General features: G+C 48.7%; 1 protein-coding gene across 1 annotated transcript; it reads left to right on the plus strand.

Moving 5' to 3' along the window:
* Window positions 1-2631: 2631 nt before the first annotated feature.
* RS1 (retinoschisin 1) lies at window positions 2632-13843 on the plus strand. The gene is made up of 6 exons (XM_032180676.1): window positions 2632-2683; window positions 8436-8461; window positions 9072-9177; window positions 13022-13163; window positions 13300-13495; window positions 13691-13843. The coding sequence occupies exons 1-6, from the start codon at window positions 2632-2634 to the stop codon at window positions 13841-13843; spliced, it is 675 nt and encodes a 224-aa protein (XP_032036567.1).
* Window positions 13844-16754: the final 2911 nt, after the last annotated feature.

The raw sequence follows: 16754 nt of genomic DNA on the forward strand, positions 1-16754 counted from the left end.
GTCTGTATCCTGCTTCTGAGCGATGCCTGTCGTTCACACGTACATATATAAATTTGTATTTTGTACATTCCCTAACTGTGCTAAGACCAAAGTGCTCCAGTCACACATTAGCACTACGAAATCGTGTGGCGCCTGTGCTTGGATTCCAGGCATACGAACTCGTGCATGTTGCTCTCATTTTGCTGTCTGGCGCTCTGACTTTGGGAGAAACACAAAAATCACCGTGTGGAGCTATGCTTCCCTTGCATACAGGCACCTTCATCTCCTGCCTGTCCCCCGAGGACACCGCTGCAGGTGCAGTCCAGTGCCAGGAAGGCTCTGCACCTGCTGGTGCCTTTGGAAAGCTCCTGGAGACACTGCTCTGCTGTGCCCAGGAGCAGATTAATTTCTCATTAAAACAAAGCTTCTATCAGAAAGTGCAAGTCTGCATTAAGAAGCTGGCATAGGGCTCAAACGGTGTGGAGCTGTGGTTGCATTTGTTAACCAATGGCCTCCAGCCATCCATGCTGTTTAATTTTTAACAAGCTCCTGGTAAAATTGTGGTGCAGGCCAACTAGCCACTCTCTGGATAGTGCCTGCACTCTTCTAGGGAAGGATGCATGCCAGGAAACATCCCCAGTCACTGAATCAAACAATCTCCACTGTGCTTGATTCCCCCTCCTGCCTGGGCTTCACACCATTATGTACCCCTGGAAATGCAAGCCATACTCACAGCTTTGTGCAATAAAAACATCCTGATGGTTCAGGGGGGTCTTTGTGTTATTTCCAACAGTCTGAGGGAAGAAAGCAGGCAAAAATATCCAAGGGCCATAAAAACATACAAAAATGTCTTTGTGTCAACAAGTCATGAGCTAGACCTGGAGAAGATGTGTCGAAAGGGTGGACCTGACTGTTTTAATTAGAAGCATGGATATAATGAGATTGTCCTTCTCTGGGCTGTTTGTACCAGGCACAATTGTGTTCCACAATAATAACCAATGCCAGGCTAAAATGTATTTTATTTTTTTTAATAAATAAATGGCAAACATAGCCCTTTGTGGTGCTGTATTGTGCACTGGCTTTAAAATGTTTTCTGTCTTTTATACCTGGAAGTATTTGTCTGGCTGCTAGCAGTGAACTACGTGATTCATTTAGCAATGCTGTCTGCAGTGGCAGCATGGTTTTGCCATTTGCAGTTATTAAAACGAAGCACTATCAATAGCAATACACACAGAGGGTCTGGAGTGCGGAAACTTCAGTTTTAACACTCTCTGACTCTTCATGTGAAACAATTTCATATTTTGTAATGCCACAGACATATTTTTGTACAAAGGCTGCCCTTTTTTTTCTGTGGGGAAGGAATTTTATAACCGGGGATCTGCCAGCTTTGAGGACATCCCTTTGAATGAAATGCTCTTTGATAATAACTGTGCTATTTCTGAACACCATCCCTGAGCTATTGTATTTCTCACACAAAACTACGACCTATGGCAGGACCTTCTGATGGTTCCTGCTGTCCTGTGAGGGATGCTGTGAATGAGTGTGAGGCCTCTGAGCAAAAAATCAGGAGCTGCCCTGTCCTGAGGAAAATGACCCCCTTTCTGGTGCCCGGCGGTGAGCCGCTTGCTTGCTTACCCCGCTGTGCCCCATCACATGTGGTGCTCTACAGCATGGGGTGGCAGCAGGGAGTGGGATGCTTCAGGACTGACCTGCTAACAGAGGTTTATTTATGGGAGGTTGCAAAACGGGAAGATGCGGAAGGGAACGTGAGGAAGACGGGGGCAGCCATGTATCAGCCCAGCGAGGTAGATGTGAATTTGGGACCAGGTCCCTCTCTGCAACTGCTGGAGGTGGAGGGCTGAGATGACATCAAGAGGAGGACTGGCCTTCCTTGGGATGGGTGACCTAAAAAAGGGTGTAATCAACACTGAGTGTAGATAACTGCAGGCCTCAGCTCATCTCTGCTGAGTGCCTACAGATGCATTGACGTGCCCCAGTGTTCGGGGCCCAAAGCAGTGACCAAGTGACGAGAGAACACGATGGGCAGAACTGCTAGCAAAGGCAGGTTTCATTTTTTGATTTCAGATTTTTACATCTCTGCAAGTAAACAGCCAAAGCGTGCTATTTCTGTTTGATCTAGTAATTGTAGTTTTCAGCCCCTTGCAATTAGGTGACTGAAAGAGCAGCAAGGCCAGGGCAGATTCCTACACGCAGCAATTATTAGGACAGGCGTTGATGGTGTAGGGGTAAATAGTTGGGGTGGAAGCTAGTTAATGCATACTGCACAAAATAGACAATATTCACTACATATAATAGACTATATTTTATAAGCATTAGACACATCCTCTGCCTTTGTATGGGGGGTACGTATGGTTTCTAGGTAGGCATATGTGTTTATGTGGACATGTCTAAATGCACACCTGGATTCTCACTCACGGTGCCAGTACCTCTGTACTTTTTACCTTTTACCCATGGCACATCCTCTAGGATGCAGCTTGACAGCAGCAATTGTGTGGTTGGCTTGATGCTGCTTGATAAAATCCCAAGGATGGAGGAGCGTAAGGTGCTTAGGCAATGCTTAAGTTAATCTCATGCCTTCCCAGAAAGCTGAGCAGCCGGCTAAGTAGCTATTCCTGAAAGAGGAAGGAAAAGATGGAGCTCAAGATGGGAAGCGTCCTGCTGTCTCTTCTTTTCTGGTACAAAGGTATGCACTTTGCCTCCCGAGAGGCGCTTTCTGATGTCCCTCTTTGTATTCCTTGCTTCATCCACTCCTCTTTGTGCTGCTGGGGGCCGCGGGGTGCGGAGTGAGCTCCCCTCTGCACTCTGATGGAAGCATAATAATAATTCAGGGGAAGGAGGAATTGTGGAGGAGATGTGTAATTTATGTACATGAGCGAGCAGCGTTCTTACAGCTCTATGAATATTCAGTAGTACAACTCTGTCTTACAAAGTAATTGCAGAGTAAAAAAATTGCCATGTAATTTGTCAAAATATGAATTTGCACAGAAAATTGTAGTGCAGCTGAGCCAGTGAGTAAATAATAATGCTGATTTGAAAAATGAGGTACAGTAGAATGTGAAAGACTGGTCCTTCATTAATCAAAACTCTTGATTAATCAAAACCCGATCATTTTCTCTAGCAGCAAGACATTGCTGGTAGAGATCTGCTTTTTCTTAAAGGCTCTTTCAGGTATTTTGTCCTGGAAAAGAATTTCAAAGGCTCTTTAAGAATAAAAAGCAATCAGAAGTTAAAAAGTAAGTGGGAAAAGTATCTAACATTTTGGGGGCTTTCTCAAAGTTACTTTTCAGAAAAATAACAACGATAGCAGTTAAGTGGGAACTAGAAGATAGAAATTTCAGGGTGATGGTCTCCTTCCATTGTAATTAACCCAAATGTGGAATGAGGGGATCATTTTGGGGTTGTTTTTGAACTTCTGACTTACTCAGAGCTGACAGGAAAGCTCTGAACGTCTTAAGGCTGTAAGCTGGAAATTGATGTGTTGGTGTGGGACAGATGCATCACCCACAGATGCTGAATTCTCAGCGTTTCCCTTTGTCTAATTTTTAAAGTCCTCCTCTATTTCCACCGCTTATTGTGGTCTGCCAAACGCAATGGGCAGGAAAGCGTTCCTCCAGTAGCCGTACCTCCATTTCATCCTGGTATGCTCGGATGGAGCCTGCTCCAATTTATGGGTCTTCCTTCTGATCTTCCAGCACACAGCTGTGCACTGCCCTCTTACCAGATCCCTCAGCTGTCCTTCACTTCACATAGAGATGTTACTGGTGCCTGAGCTTCTTGGGAGGGGGTTGTTACCCAGACTCCGGCGTTTTTCCCCGAGGGGCGGCATCACTGCAGTCAGCCCTTGTTTCGAGCTTGTACCTTGCTCTGAAGCCCAGGCACAGCTTGCCTTTAATAGACACCCACACATCAGGATATTTTCAGAGAGCCTGCAGTGAAAAATCACTTGCAGGATCACTTTCCAGGCATCACTATTTTGGTATTTATGCTTTTTTTTCCCCCCTAGTTTACTGCTTTTTTTAATCTACCGTGTTGTTTTTATTTTTTTCCTGTGCTCCACGGCCCAAGCAGCCCCTTCCACATGATCGGTGGGCAGCGACCCTTTGCCCAGGCAGCCCCCTCCTCTCTCACTGTGGAGAAGGTGCTGGGGGTGAGCCCCGAGCCACCTGCCCTGATGCCACCGTAAGCTCCTTAGCGATTTTCTCTGGCAGCACCAGCTGCTTAGAGGAGCTCCCCGGCCCCCGCGCTTTGGCTGGGCTCCCACTTGCTGGGGACCCTGCCGAAACAGCAGCAGCAGGATCCTGCACCAGCACCCCAGCAGCTGCCAGCCCCATCCCTAGCACCCCAAGTCGGGGGTAACACGAACAGGGCTGGGGCACACTGAATGTGACGTGCTGGTGCCACGTCGCTCCGTCCCAGCTCATCACACGTTGGGGAATAGGCACAGCTCAACAGTTAAAAAAGGTGGATTTTTTTTTTCACCCCTCTGTGTTTTTCACAGCTTTGGAAAATCAAAACCAAAAAAAATCAAAAAGCCCGAACCCGCCTTCAGATTGCACTAAATAACATCTTTAGTGCCACCCTTTGGCACAGCTGATACATCTAACAAAATTACTAAAATTACTATGCAGGCAATGCTCTGCGTCGCCGAGTGAGAAGGAACAAACACATCAATAAGATCAGAAAAGGCCAAAAATGTTCAAAGGAACACTTTGGAAAAAAGGATAATTGCCCCGCTTGAAAGAAGAAGAGGGGAAAAGGTTGATTTTTTTTTCTTGATTTTTTTTCTCCAAATATTTTCACAACATAAAAGATTTGCAGAGACACTGTGGAGACAGCAGGTGTAAAAGAGAAATGACTATGACTTAAATAGGTATTCTTGTCCTTATTTATATAAGGTTTTTATAACTTTGGGAGAAATACCAGAACACATTAAATGAAACGCGATACAAATGAACAAAAATGGAAACCCAATTAAAAAGCCATTTAAATAAAGAAAATGAAAACGGGAAAAAAACAGAGCAACTCAGACAAAATAAATGAGGAAAAAGGTAATAGCCTTAGAGCACGAGGGAGGAGCTGAGCATGACGGATGAGCCCCTTTCCCCTCTGCTTTCGTGATGCCTGTGTGGCACCCCAAATCTTGTGCTGGAGGCAGATCTGAAGACCCCGGGGTGGCTCCTGCCTGCAGATGAAGATAACTCGCCTCTTTTTCGGAGGGCTTGGGACCCTTTGGGTGCAAAATGCTCTGCGGCTTCGCGGCTGCTTTGCAGGCAGAAAGGTGCAGTACTCAAGGGCTCATCACGGCCCTTTCCTGGCTGCGTTTGCCCCCCCTAGGAGGAGGTTTCCCACTCTTTGCAGATAGAGGTGCTCTTTGCTCTTGGCCCTCTGTGTTGCCTTAGCCAACCTAAAATGCAGCACCCTTCCAGAAACGTGATAGAGCCAGTGCCATTCACTCCTTTCTCCTCTTTTATTCCCGAGACAGCTTTTCTGGGGCCACAGTCACATCTCTTCACGTTTTAAAATGCTTTCCTTCCCCCTGTACCGTGTCCCACACATGCAGGGGGGAAGGAGCTGAGCAGCTGCGCAGGCTTTGCTCGTCTCCCTGAGCCCTGTTCAGTGGAGACGCTGCTTGCACAGACGAGAGGTAACGTTATTTTCCAGATGAAGATCTAGGCCACCTAAATTGTAAAGTCAATAAACAGTCATTAACATTTTCCACATACTGTGCCTGCAATGAGCAGGCAGCTTACCGACTTACTCCGGTAAATCAAGTGACCGATGTTTGCTCTATGCTTTATTTTAATTCTCCATTTTATGTTACAATGCTCTTTCTGATCCTTGTACACCTGCCAATGATTGTAGCCACTCTAGGAAGGACCGCTTGCTGTCGTGGCAATGCTCAGGACGTTCAATATGATTTTCCAGAGGTGACCTTCTTGAGATGTGCTCAGCCTTTGCTAATGTTACTTCTGGCCACACTTACCTATTCCTTTCTTCCTGCTTTTTAGTCACATTCTCCATGACCAGAGATTTTCAGAGCCCTGCACTTTTCTGCTCCTGTCACTAAAAGGAGAGTGCTTCATTGCACGGCAGCCTGTTGTTCTCCTGCCCGCCCATTCTGGATTTGTGATTCCCTGCTCGTTGTTTGCAGCCACACAATGAGCCCCGGTGTTCAGACAAGCACCTTGGCCTTTGAAAATTACAGGACTCACACAAACCTCACTGGGGAATCTCTTGTGGTGGTCATGCAGCCATCACCTGGATCCTTCCCTGAAGAGCATTGCAATCTGGGCTGAAACCAGACACTGCCCCGCTAGAAAGAGGAGGGAAGGGGAGAAGCAGAGAAAAGACATCCTGTCCACCAGGATAAGCACCCAAATCCATCCACGGGTGCTTACCTGAGCCCCAGTCCCCACATGCTGTGCTGTGAGGCAGCGTTTGTGCCCAGCCGTGTGTTGGATGTTTTCTCACGGCACGTGGGATGGAGGGACACGGAAGGGACGAGCTGGATCTCTCTCTCTCTCACAAACACGCACAAATAATATTTTATTTCACTGAACTGATGGTTTGCCAAATGTCCTGGGGCACTTCAGGGGCTGTAAATAGGGCTCTTCCCTTTTTGTTTTATTTTTTTTTTCCTTTTTTTTTTTTTTTTTTTTTTTTCAGTCCTGTGCTTTTAAAACAACAGCCTGCGGCGGCCGTGCAGGACTCTGACTCTTCCACGAATTGCAGCAATTCGTTCTGTCTGACCTACAATTACCAATTATCTTTCTAACCTTCCTTGAAGGCAAACACGCTCACTATAAAAGCACACTGGCCATCACATTTTTAGACTATTGGCAGCTAGCTTTCCTCTTCATTTCCTTTGTAGGACAGGGCCCGTCACGGCTGCAAACACACCAATATATCAATTACTGCTTTTTCCAGCCATCTGCAGGCAAGGGCATCGCTCCCTCTGCTTGCCTCTCCCAACACCAGGGGCTCTCAGGCCACGCTGCCCAGGTGGGATGTTTGGAGGTTTGCCTAAGGGTCCTGGGAAACTGAAGCAAAGGCAACATCTCCGTATTTAAAATTGTTTTTATGTGTTTCTTTACCATTTTGTTCCTTTATAAGCTCTTCTTTCAGGCTCTTGATACATTCGAGCTCACTATCAAACCCTAGGAGTGGTTGCATTTCAGCAACAAACGGAGCTTTGTATACAGTTTATATTTCAGTTGATTATAATTGCACAGCATTTGTGAATCTTTTGAGATGAAACTTGTGGTATAAATGCAAGATGTAAATTACCAGCATTAGTTGGACCTTCCTAGGCTCAGCAAAGTAACAGGGTGTGAATGAATAAATCATAACTGGATTTCAGTGAATAATTCAGAGCCTAATTCATTTGATCAAAAGATCCTCTTTTCCTGTTCACAAAACCTCTGTCTGGAGATTTCTGTATGCTCATGGTTTCTGTATGCAAGATTTTACCTGCTCCACAGCTTGGTTCTTAGTGGCTTGGAAGTTCACTGTGGGTATTGGAAACCCGAGGGCTGACATCTGACTTGTATTGATGAAGTATCAGCAGTCACAGGAGCTTCTAAAAATGATTTTCACAGCTGTCTCGACACTACTCTGCCAGTCTGAATGCTATTAAAATAGTCAGCTTTGGGCTTCAGGGGGAAGTGGGAGAGCCCTTTCAGCAAGGAAAGGGCTCGTATTAAAAAAGCCATTGCTCAGGGACAGACAGGAGATAAAAGAGGTCAGGTGTTGCAAAAATAGCAGCTCTTCCTCTACAGCCACTGCACCTCCTGCCCCTCATTCCCCCTCAAAAAAAAAACAACCACCCAACCAAAAAAAAAAATAACAGAAAGGAGTCTTGTATGTCAGACTGGTTGGGAAGACCTATTTACATTTTGTTTTCCTCCGTCTCAGTTCAGAGGGAGGGCTCCCCCGACAGCCACCTTTAGGGGAGTCACATCTCCTCTGAAGCCAGCGGTGACTGGCAGTGGCTGCAGGCTGGGATTTCACCCTTCATCAGCTCCCAGGTTCTGTGGGCAAAATGGGAAATTAAAAATTTAAGGGCAGGAAGATGGAAAGGAGGAATAGGAGCAACATCAGGTGGAAAGCAGAGGCTGAAGCTGACGTGGATTTCTCCTCAGGATGTTTCAGGCATGTCTGATCAGAAAGAAGAGACATCACAGCCATCAAAAGGAAAACCCCCTGGGAAGTAGCAGTGGGCATACACAGTGCCCTGTTCCTGCCCACAGCTGGTACCCATGTCCTCTTGCTTTCCCCTGGCAATCAGCCTGGGGAGATGCATGAGATTCATCAGTCCTTTCTCCATTTATTTGTACCCAACTCAGGAGTAATACTCCTTGCATTTCCTGATGTTCACAGGCAGCATCTTCATGTCTGAACTCTCTTTCTTCTTCCCCCCATGCCTCCCGCCCCAGCTGCACTGGCCCTTTCCCCAGGCGAGGTAAGTCCTCACGGCTGGCTCCCCACAGGTGGTAGGAGAAGCAACAAATGCTCAGCACCTCTGGGGGCCAGGTGGGGTAATGTGGGGTGGCTGTGGGATCACACTGCCATAGGTTTGTTAGCAGGTTCAGGGTGCTGGTTGCCTTAGCTGAGGCAATTTTCAAATCTTTGTATTTTGAAATTCTTCCTATGCCTTCTTCATGCACCAGAAGTGAATCTGTGTTTGTACCCATGAAGTTCACCCGAGTTTCACAGGCAGCATTTAGGAACAGCTGTTGGCATCAGGGAGTAAAATCTGACACCCCCCATGAGGCATCTGGTGCCAGGGTCTCCCCTGCAACAACCTTCAGCTGCCACTCTTGCAGTGTCCTTTCGGGGGCACCCAGCTGGCACTCACTCAGTGGCATGGTTTGGGGGCCTGCAGTGACACCGTGGCTTAACAGCAGCCAACTAGATTGCCAAATTCAGATGCAGACACCTTTTATTTCTCTGTCACCCTACGTGACCACAGAGGTGACTAAACTCGCTTCTGGACTTGTTCTTAGCTTTGTGTCATTATTGTTGATGATCGTGTACTTATGTATTTATTTATTTATTTGCTTTCCCTTTAGGATGAGAGACTGGAGCTGTGGCACAGCAAGGCTTGCAAATGCGATTGCCAAGGAGGTCCTAACTTGGTGTGGTCCAGCAGGACTAACAGCTTAGAGTGCATGCCAGGTAATGGGCCAGATCATTTTCAGCAGTGCTTGTGTTATGGTCTTCAGCAGCTTCCCCCATTGCCCCTTGTGTTGTAATGAGGAGGTTACAGCAGTGCTTGCTCCAATCCGTGGAGCTGTGGAAAATGGTATATCCTTTCTTTGTAGTGTATTTTTAAGCAATAAGTGACCATAATTACGTTTCGGTTTTCTCTGGGCCGCCATTACCCAGCTCCTCAGAGACTCAATTTCCTAGATTTCTGTTTGTGCTCTTTCCTCTACAACTGCTCTGCATTTCCTCTGAGGTGTTACCCCAGAAAGGCTTTATTGGTGCCAGACTGGTCTTTGGATTTAGCTCATGTGTCCCGCAGAACCACCCTCCCGTCTACACCTGTGTCACATTGATGCTCAGAGGGACTCACAGCTCTGGCCAGGTGCCACTGAAAGAGGTATCTGCCTCGTGCCCACAAGCAGCCACCTCTTCTCAGCTCCTGCAGGAGGCCGTGCAATGGCTGGAGGTGTGTTTTGCTGCCCCTGGTTCCCCAGGGGAGATGGGGGGACCGGCCAACCCGGCACCCAGTGTCTGGCCTCGCTGCTCTGCCAGGAGAGGAGGGTGGGTGGGTTACCCTGGAAGCACTCTGAGTGGAGCCAAAACGAGCTGGAAAGCAAATAAAAACATGCATTTGCAAGAGACGGAAGAGATGACATCACTGGCAGAGCTTGCAGAAATGAGAGGGGGAAAAAAACAGGTGTCCCTATCCCACGCTGGTGTTGGATGTGAAGGCTTCCCACCCGCGGCGTGACTCAGCGGATGAGCGCAGAGGCTTTCCAGCCATCCTCACCCAGCCGTCTGCTCCCCTGAGCTCCCCCTCCACGTTTCCCACTCCCGCAGAAGCCACCTCAACCCCAGGGCTCAGCCGGCTGGGGCACGGCCCGCAGGCTGCTGCCCTGTCCACAGAAACTCCCAGCAGAGGATGCATCTGCCCTGGGCACGGGGCAGCATTTCAGGTCTTCCACACCATCCCTCAGTCTTGTCAAGATTTTTCTGTCTGCCACAGTATGAAAAGGACATCAAACTATCAGAGAGTGTCCAAAGGAGGGCTACAAAGATGGTGGGGGGTCTAGAAGGCAAGGTATATGAGGAGCGGCTGAGGTCCCTTGGTTTGCTCAGCCCCGAGCAGAGCAGGCTGAGGGGAGGCCTCATGGCGGCCTGCAGCTCCCTCAGGAGGGGAGCGGAGGGGCAGGCGCTGAGCTCTGCTCTCTGGGGACAGCGACAGGACCCGAGGGGATGGGGTCCTTCTTCTAGTGGCTCCCTACCACTGCTAACTTCTGGGATGCCAGCCTGCTCTTACCTTGCATACTCTTGCTGTTTAATAACGCATTTATTTATTTATTTATTTATTTATTTATTTTACCTTAATGGCATGCATTTCTCAATCTAAAGCCTTGCAAAAACATAGTACTGCCCTGCTGTCACTTGCACCACGGAGAGATAGGAGACAGATTTGGCTCTGATTAATCCAGCTGTGATTGAGGGAAGGGACACGTGAAAAGAGTGGCTCCAGACCTCCTGGCTAGGTTGGGTGTGAGGGACTGCTCTCACACATTATCATATTGTAGCTAAATAGAAGGCTTCCTCCTTGCATAACAAAGGTCTGTTTCCTGGATAATGCATGTTGCACAACCCCTTGCCTGTGACCACGCTGCCCAGGGAGGGTTTGCAGATCAGCTGTGCTGGAGTGGTAGCAGTGCTCTCTCTGCGCAGCCTCACAGCCACTCGGTGAGTTTCCTTCAGGTCAGCAGTAACAGCATTATGTGGTGTAGCCGGTTTGGGCACCAAGCATCTGCTTGGGGGTCTCTGTGTGCAGCGTGGCACTATGTGCCAGAAGGTGACCTGCTAATTGCATTGCGGTTGTGTGATCTGGTGATTAGTGTTGCTAAAAGTAAAACCACGCTGCCTTTGAGATAAGCCTGCCAAGTAGTAAACAGGTGGGGCCACCTCAGCTGCTCTCTACAAGCAGTTTCTTACACAAACAGAGAAACTTATCCAGATCCAGGGCCCTCAGCACAAAGAAGGACATGGGCCCGTTGGAATGGGTCCAGAAAAAGGCCATGAGGATGATCAAGGGGCTGGAGCACCTCACCTGTGGGCACAGGCTGAGGGAGTTGTGCAGCCTGGAGAAGGGAAGGCTGCAGAGAGGCCTTATGGCGGCCTAACAGCACCTACAGGGGCTACAGGAAAGCTGGGGAGGGACTCTGTGTCAGGGAGTAAAGTGATAGGACAAGGAGGAATGGCTTTAAACTAAAAGAGGGTAGGTTTAGATTAGATATACGGAAGAAATTCTTTACTATGAGGGTGGTAAGGTGTTGGCACAGGCTGCCCAGAGAAGCTGTGGATGCCCCATCCCTGGAGGTGTTCAAGGCCAGGCTGGATGGGGCTTTGTGCACAACGGGGGTTGAGCTACATGGTCTTTAAACATCTCTTCCAACCTAAATCATCCTGTGATTCTATACTTCTATTTTCTGAACTTCATTTAATGTGGTGGAAAAGCTGGTGGGGGCATGATTAACTGTCCCCAAGAAGGCAGGTGGCTATAAATCCACAGCATGGTCTTACTCTGCCACCACATCGCATTCAGCCCTTCAGAAAGGTGAAAGCTGATCTGTTTCCTTCTGTTTGTTTCTTTAATGTCCTATAAATGCGAAGTGTGTGCTGTGGGTGCAGAGGTTTCAAGCAGCTGGTAGTGGCTGTTAATGCGCTTGGTGTTTCCATGCCTGGAGGAAGGCGGGACAGCAGCTGTGTGTTTTTTGGGGGAAAACACATTAATGAGGGACCAACTGAACAAAATATGTTAATGAGATATTGACATGCAAGATACTGGCCTGGTGGAAATTGCTGATGAGACTTCGACCGTCCTGCTGGCATGCTTGGGCGTTGTGCCAACCACGGGGCAGTGGCCGGAGGAGGCAGTGGTCACGCTGTGCTCTGGGCGTGCTCTGACACCCCGCTCATTTTGTAACCACGAGGCATTACGCCAGTCTGTCAGATGTGGCCAGGGCTTGAAAATGACTCACCCATGAGAAAAGCTGCACAGAGCTTCACTTGCTCTTTTATTTCCCTTGAAATGAGCCATGCTGGTACGGCATGAGGGCACCACACATGCAATGAGTGTGTCCCTGCTCCCCTACGGAGTCGGGCGTGGTAGCCTGAAAGTCTGAAGGCAAAAACTCACAAGGAGGTCCCTGAGCCTTCAGCAGGGCCAGGCATTACACCTCACTGACACCAGCCTACCTGCACATCTTCCATAAGGCCAGACCATCTCCAAATACAAAGATAATCCCCATAAGACAAAATGCAGGAGATCTGAGGATGCTTGTGGAGGGATGATTGGAGCAGGCTCAGCAATTTTGCTGTGTAGGCACAGCTGTATATCAGGACAATGAATGGAGGAGCTGAGGCTCAGCAAGAAAAGCTGTGCCAGACATTTCTAAAGGACCAGGCAGAGGCGAATAGCCTGGAGGCAGGATCAAGGACCACGGATCCATCCTGGATCTGCTTGTGCTTGCTTGCAGGGAGAAGGAAACTGGGAGATCACAGCATCTGAATAAAACCTTCCCCCCAAAATGCTGCAAGCAGTACAGACCTAGGAAGTTTAATGACCGCATGCAAGAGGAGTGAGAAATTAAGCTGCTGTCTCTCCTGGGCAGAAAATTCTGCAGGGCTTGTTGTCCAGGTTTAAGAGCATCCTGGCCAGAGAGGTGCAAGGAAACCACAGAGGGTACTGACAAAAGAGCCAGGCAAACACAACCAGGAGGCGGAGCAGCTCAGTCCCTGATGGTGGCATGTTTTCTTCCTTGCTCTGCAGAGTGCCCCTACCACAAGCCTCTGGGCTTTGAGTCCGGCGCTGTCACCCCCGACCAGATCAGCTGCTCCAACCCCGAGCAGTACACGGGCTGGTACTCCTCGTGGACAGCCAACAAGGCCCGCCTCAATGGCCAAGGCTTCGGGTGAGTCTGAAAATACCTCCCTGTGCGCATGGGGGGCCTGTGGGTGGGCTGGGGGCTGGCCCCCAGGCAGCATGGGGCAGGCAGGGTGGCTCGGGTGGCGGAGGAGGGTGCAGCGGAGCTGGCGGTGTCCCCCCAGGTGCGCCTGGCTCTCCAAGTACCAGGACAACGGGCAGTGGCTGCAGATCGACCTGAAGGAGGTGAAGGTGATCTCGGGGATCCTCACGCAAGGGCGCTGCGACGCCGACGAGTGGATGACCAAGTACAGCGTGCAGTACCGCACCGACGAGAATCTCAACTGGGTTTACTACAAGGACCAGACCGGGAACAACCGGGTGGGTGGACCTTGCATGAAAGTGTTGGGCCTTGGGGGAAAGTACCTCAAGACGGGGGTGCTGTGGGAGAAGCAGGGTGGATGGGGCTCGGTGCTTACCCCATGGCTTCATCCCTGTGGCCATCCCCCTGCCATGGTGCCAGTGAGCGTCACACTGACTGGTCCCTGAACCACCTGCCCGTGTCTCTCTCGCCAGGTTTTCTATGGCAACTCGGACCGGTCGTCCTCAGTGCAGAACCTGCTGCGGCCGCCCATCGTGGCCCGCTACATCCGCCTCATCCCGCTGGGCTGGCACGTGCGCATCGCCATCCGCATGGAGCTCCTCGAGTGCCTGGGCAAGTGCGGCTGAGCCCCCGCCAGCCCCGCGTAGTCCTCTGGGACATAAATGAGGAGGTGTCTGCCTGTACGGCTGCCTCATCTCACTGTTGATGTGTGCTGAGGCCACGGTCCTGCAGTGTAAATGCCCGCCCTGCGAGTGGAAGGGCTTTCTTGAATAAAACATTGCTTTATGCCATGCCTGGCGATAAAGCTAAACCCTACTGTAGAAGTTTTGTGTTTTTTTTTTTGTGGGACATGCCAGCAAAATGGTGGTGGTTCATTGCCGCAGCCTTAGCTCTGCACTAAGGCAGGTGATCTGCCTCTTGTGACCTCTTCTGATCCCTACGGGCAGAGAGTTGCATGGCTGCTGTGTGGGGCAAAAGATGAGATGTGACTAAAACTAAAGAGATGTGACCAAAAAGATCATAAAAACCTTTGGATGTCTGTGAAGTTCATCACATTTTATTCATTCACAGGATGGATGTCATGATTTCCTCCCCCCTGCATATAAAGCTAAATAATAGCTGTCAGAAAAATAGGCTGTTCTGACAAGCCTGAAAACTTCTCGTCTACTATACCAATAGTATGAATTCTACAGAGATGTAGGTCCCCACCTGCTGAAATGATGATTATTACTGTGTCACCATATCACTCATGCTTCTCCCCCTGTGCCCTCACCCAAAATGAGTTTTGCCTATCCACAAATAGGTTGAGGGGCACATTTCTTAATAAGAAACCAGTAAATCCATGGGGCTCTCCATTAATGGTAGCACACAGCAGTCCAGGCAAGCTCTCCGGGGAAGGTCGGCAGAAACACGTGCCCTTATATACCAAGACACCATGCTAATATATTTGCCACCACATGACTGAGCTTATCTTAGGGTATAATAAAGCCTCAGAGGAAGGAAGGGCCGTGCAGGTAGAAAGGACCTGTGCTATCACTCTTCCAGCCTCCCAGTTTCAGACAGGACCGCAGACCCTTTTTCCAGACGGAGATGTACGGCGATAACCAAGGTGGAACTAAGAGGCAGGCGCTGAATTTCACAGCTCATTTGCGTCCTGCCTCGCCCCGTCCTTTGCCTGCCCTTCACCCCTCAGCCTGGACGGGGAAGGGACCTGCTGCTGGCTTTTATCTGCAGCATCAAAATGGTGCCCGCTAAAGCAGGCGTTTCTCTTCTCACCCGAGCTATGCCGCTCGCTTCCTAATCGACCTCTGGAAATTCACTTAACCTCTGCCTCTTATCTGAAAAGAGGGGTGCTGAGAGCCTTAATTAATTAAGTGGTCCTGAAACGCTTTTAGAAATGCACTTGACTTCCAGCTCTGCATAAACACAGCGTATTGAAGTACGAGTGCGACCGAGGGCGTTATTAAAGCATGACAGAAGCAGCCAAAACACAATTACAAAGCTTTTCCTCATAGAGTCAAACTTTTCCTGGCATAGCAATGTCATTTTAATTTTGGGCACAGATGCCTCCAATCGCCATTAACCAGAAGAGCAGCTGTGCCAGCCAGAAATGACACCAGCAGTGCTGAAAAGGCAATCTTCTAGGAGTGCGAAATCCTGCAGGAGTTTACCTGCAAAGGTAGGGAGACCGATGTATGGCTTTGCAACTTGTAAAACAGAAGAGTTTTGAAATAGGAAGTAGGAATAAGAGCTCTTTTTAGCCTCATGGCATGAATTTTTAGACCGGAGTGCTTACAGAAAGATGTGAGGAAAGTGTGCTGAGCAGTCAAGCTTGCCCAATCCAAATTATGTGGTAAGAGACCAGCTCTGGCCCTCCAGCTGTACACGTCCTATAAGAGTAGGACCTTTTTCTTAATGCATTCCTGCAGAAATTACCCCTTAATGGCCATCAGAGAGGGAGATACCCACTCCCACCCTGCTCTCTGTCCCAGGGAGACCAACGTGGAGCACTCACTGGTGGGAGTTAAAGCCAGTGGCTGGGGCCAGCAGTTTCCCTGTTTGAGGCGTGAGGGACGCAGCCCAGTGGAGGCCCCAGGCAGCAGTGCGGTCTGAGAGCAGCCGTGGCTATGGCACGAGCCACGCAGTGCCTGTTTCAGGCATCCTTCAACAGACGTCGAGTCCTGGCTGGGAGCAAGCCTCACGCTGGAGCACAGAGGGAAAGCAGGGAGCCCACGCCGTGCTCCTGGCTCCTCAGCTTGCTTCCAGTTACCCTGCCGGACGCAGGGAGCGCGGCAGGAACGCGAGGAGCCAGCGAGCCAGGCCAGTCTTCTAGTGCAAAATCTGCATTTTTATTAAAGACATATTTTGGAAGGCCCATTCAAAAATACATTGTGCTCAGTAAAAATTAACCATTTCCATGCTGATAATTAAGGTTACCACAGGATTTTTTTTTTTCTCTTTTAGAATATTTACAGCAACGATAGAAATTGTACAGAAGTTAAGAATGGAATACATGCCCAAAAAAAATTTGGTAAGGTGTACCAACAACATGATACAAAGGGTTGTATACAAACACTTTACAAATGGTTTATTAACTTGCATGAAGTCATCCTTAAATATTCAACACATTTTAAAATCAATTTGTATTCCAGGATTAAAAGGATTAACACCACACCACGTTCCTTCCACAACAGAAAGCATGATAGATTTAAAAGTTTGTGCGCTTCAGATTTCTAATAAGTTGTTAAAAACATTGGGGAACCTTATCCATGAAATTGGGATATTTGAAAGCAACCTCCCCAGTCTGGTATTGTTCGAATAGTCTGTATTGGCAGATTGTGAAAGAAGATCCCATTTTTTGTGAAAAAAGATCCTATTTTTTTTTTCTTAACCTAGTTCTTCCTTCTTTCTCCCCAGCTAAATAAATTCAGAGTTCAAGATTTTCACAGTGGAGATCTAAGCAGTCCTGGAAGTCCTTGACAGATTAACCAGATTTAAAAATGCCTGCATAGAATTTCCAACAAATTATGGTTTCAT

Source organism: Aythya fuligula, chromosome 1 (genome assembly GCF_009819795.1).
Source record: "Aythya fuligula isolate bAytFul2 chromosome 1, bAytFul2.pri, whole genome shotgun sequence".
NCBI lineage: Eukaryota > Metazoa > Chordata > Aves > Anseriformes > Anatidae > Aythya > Aythya fuligula.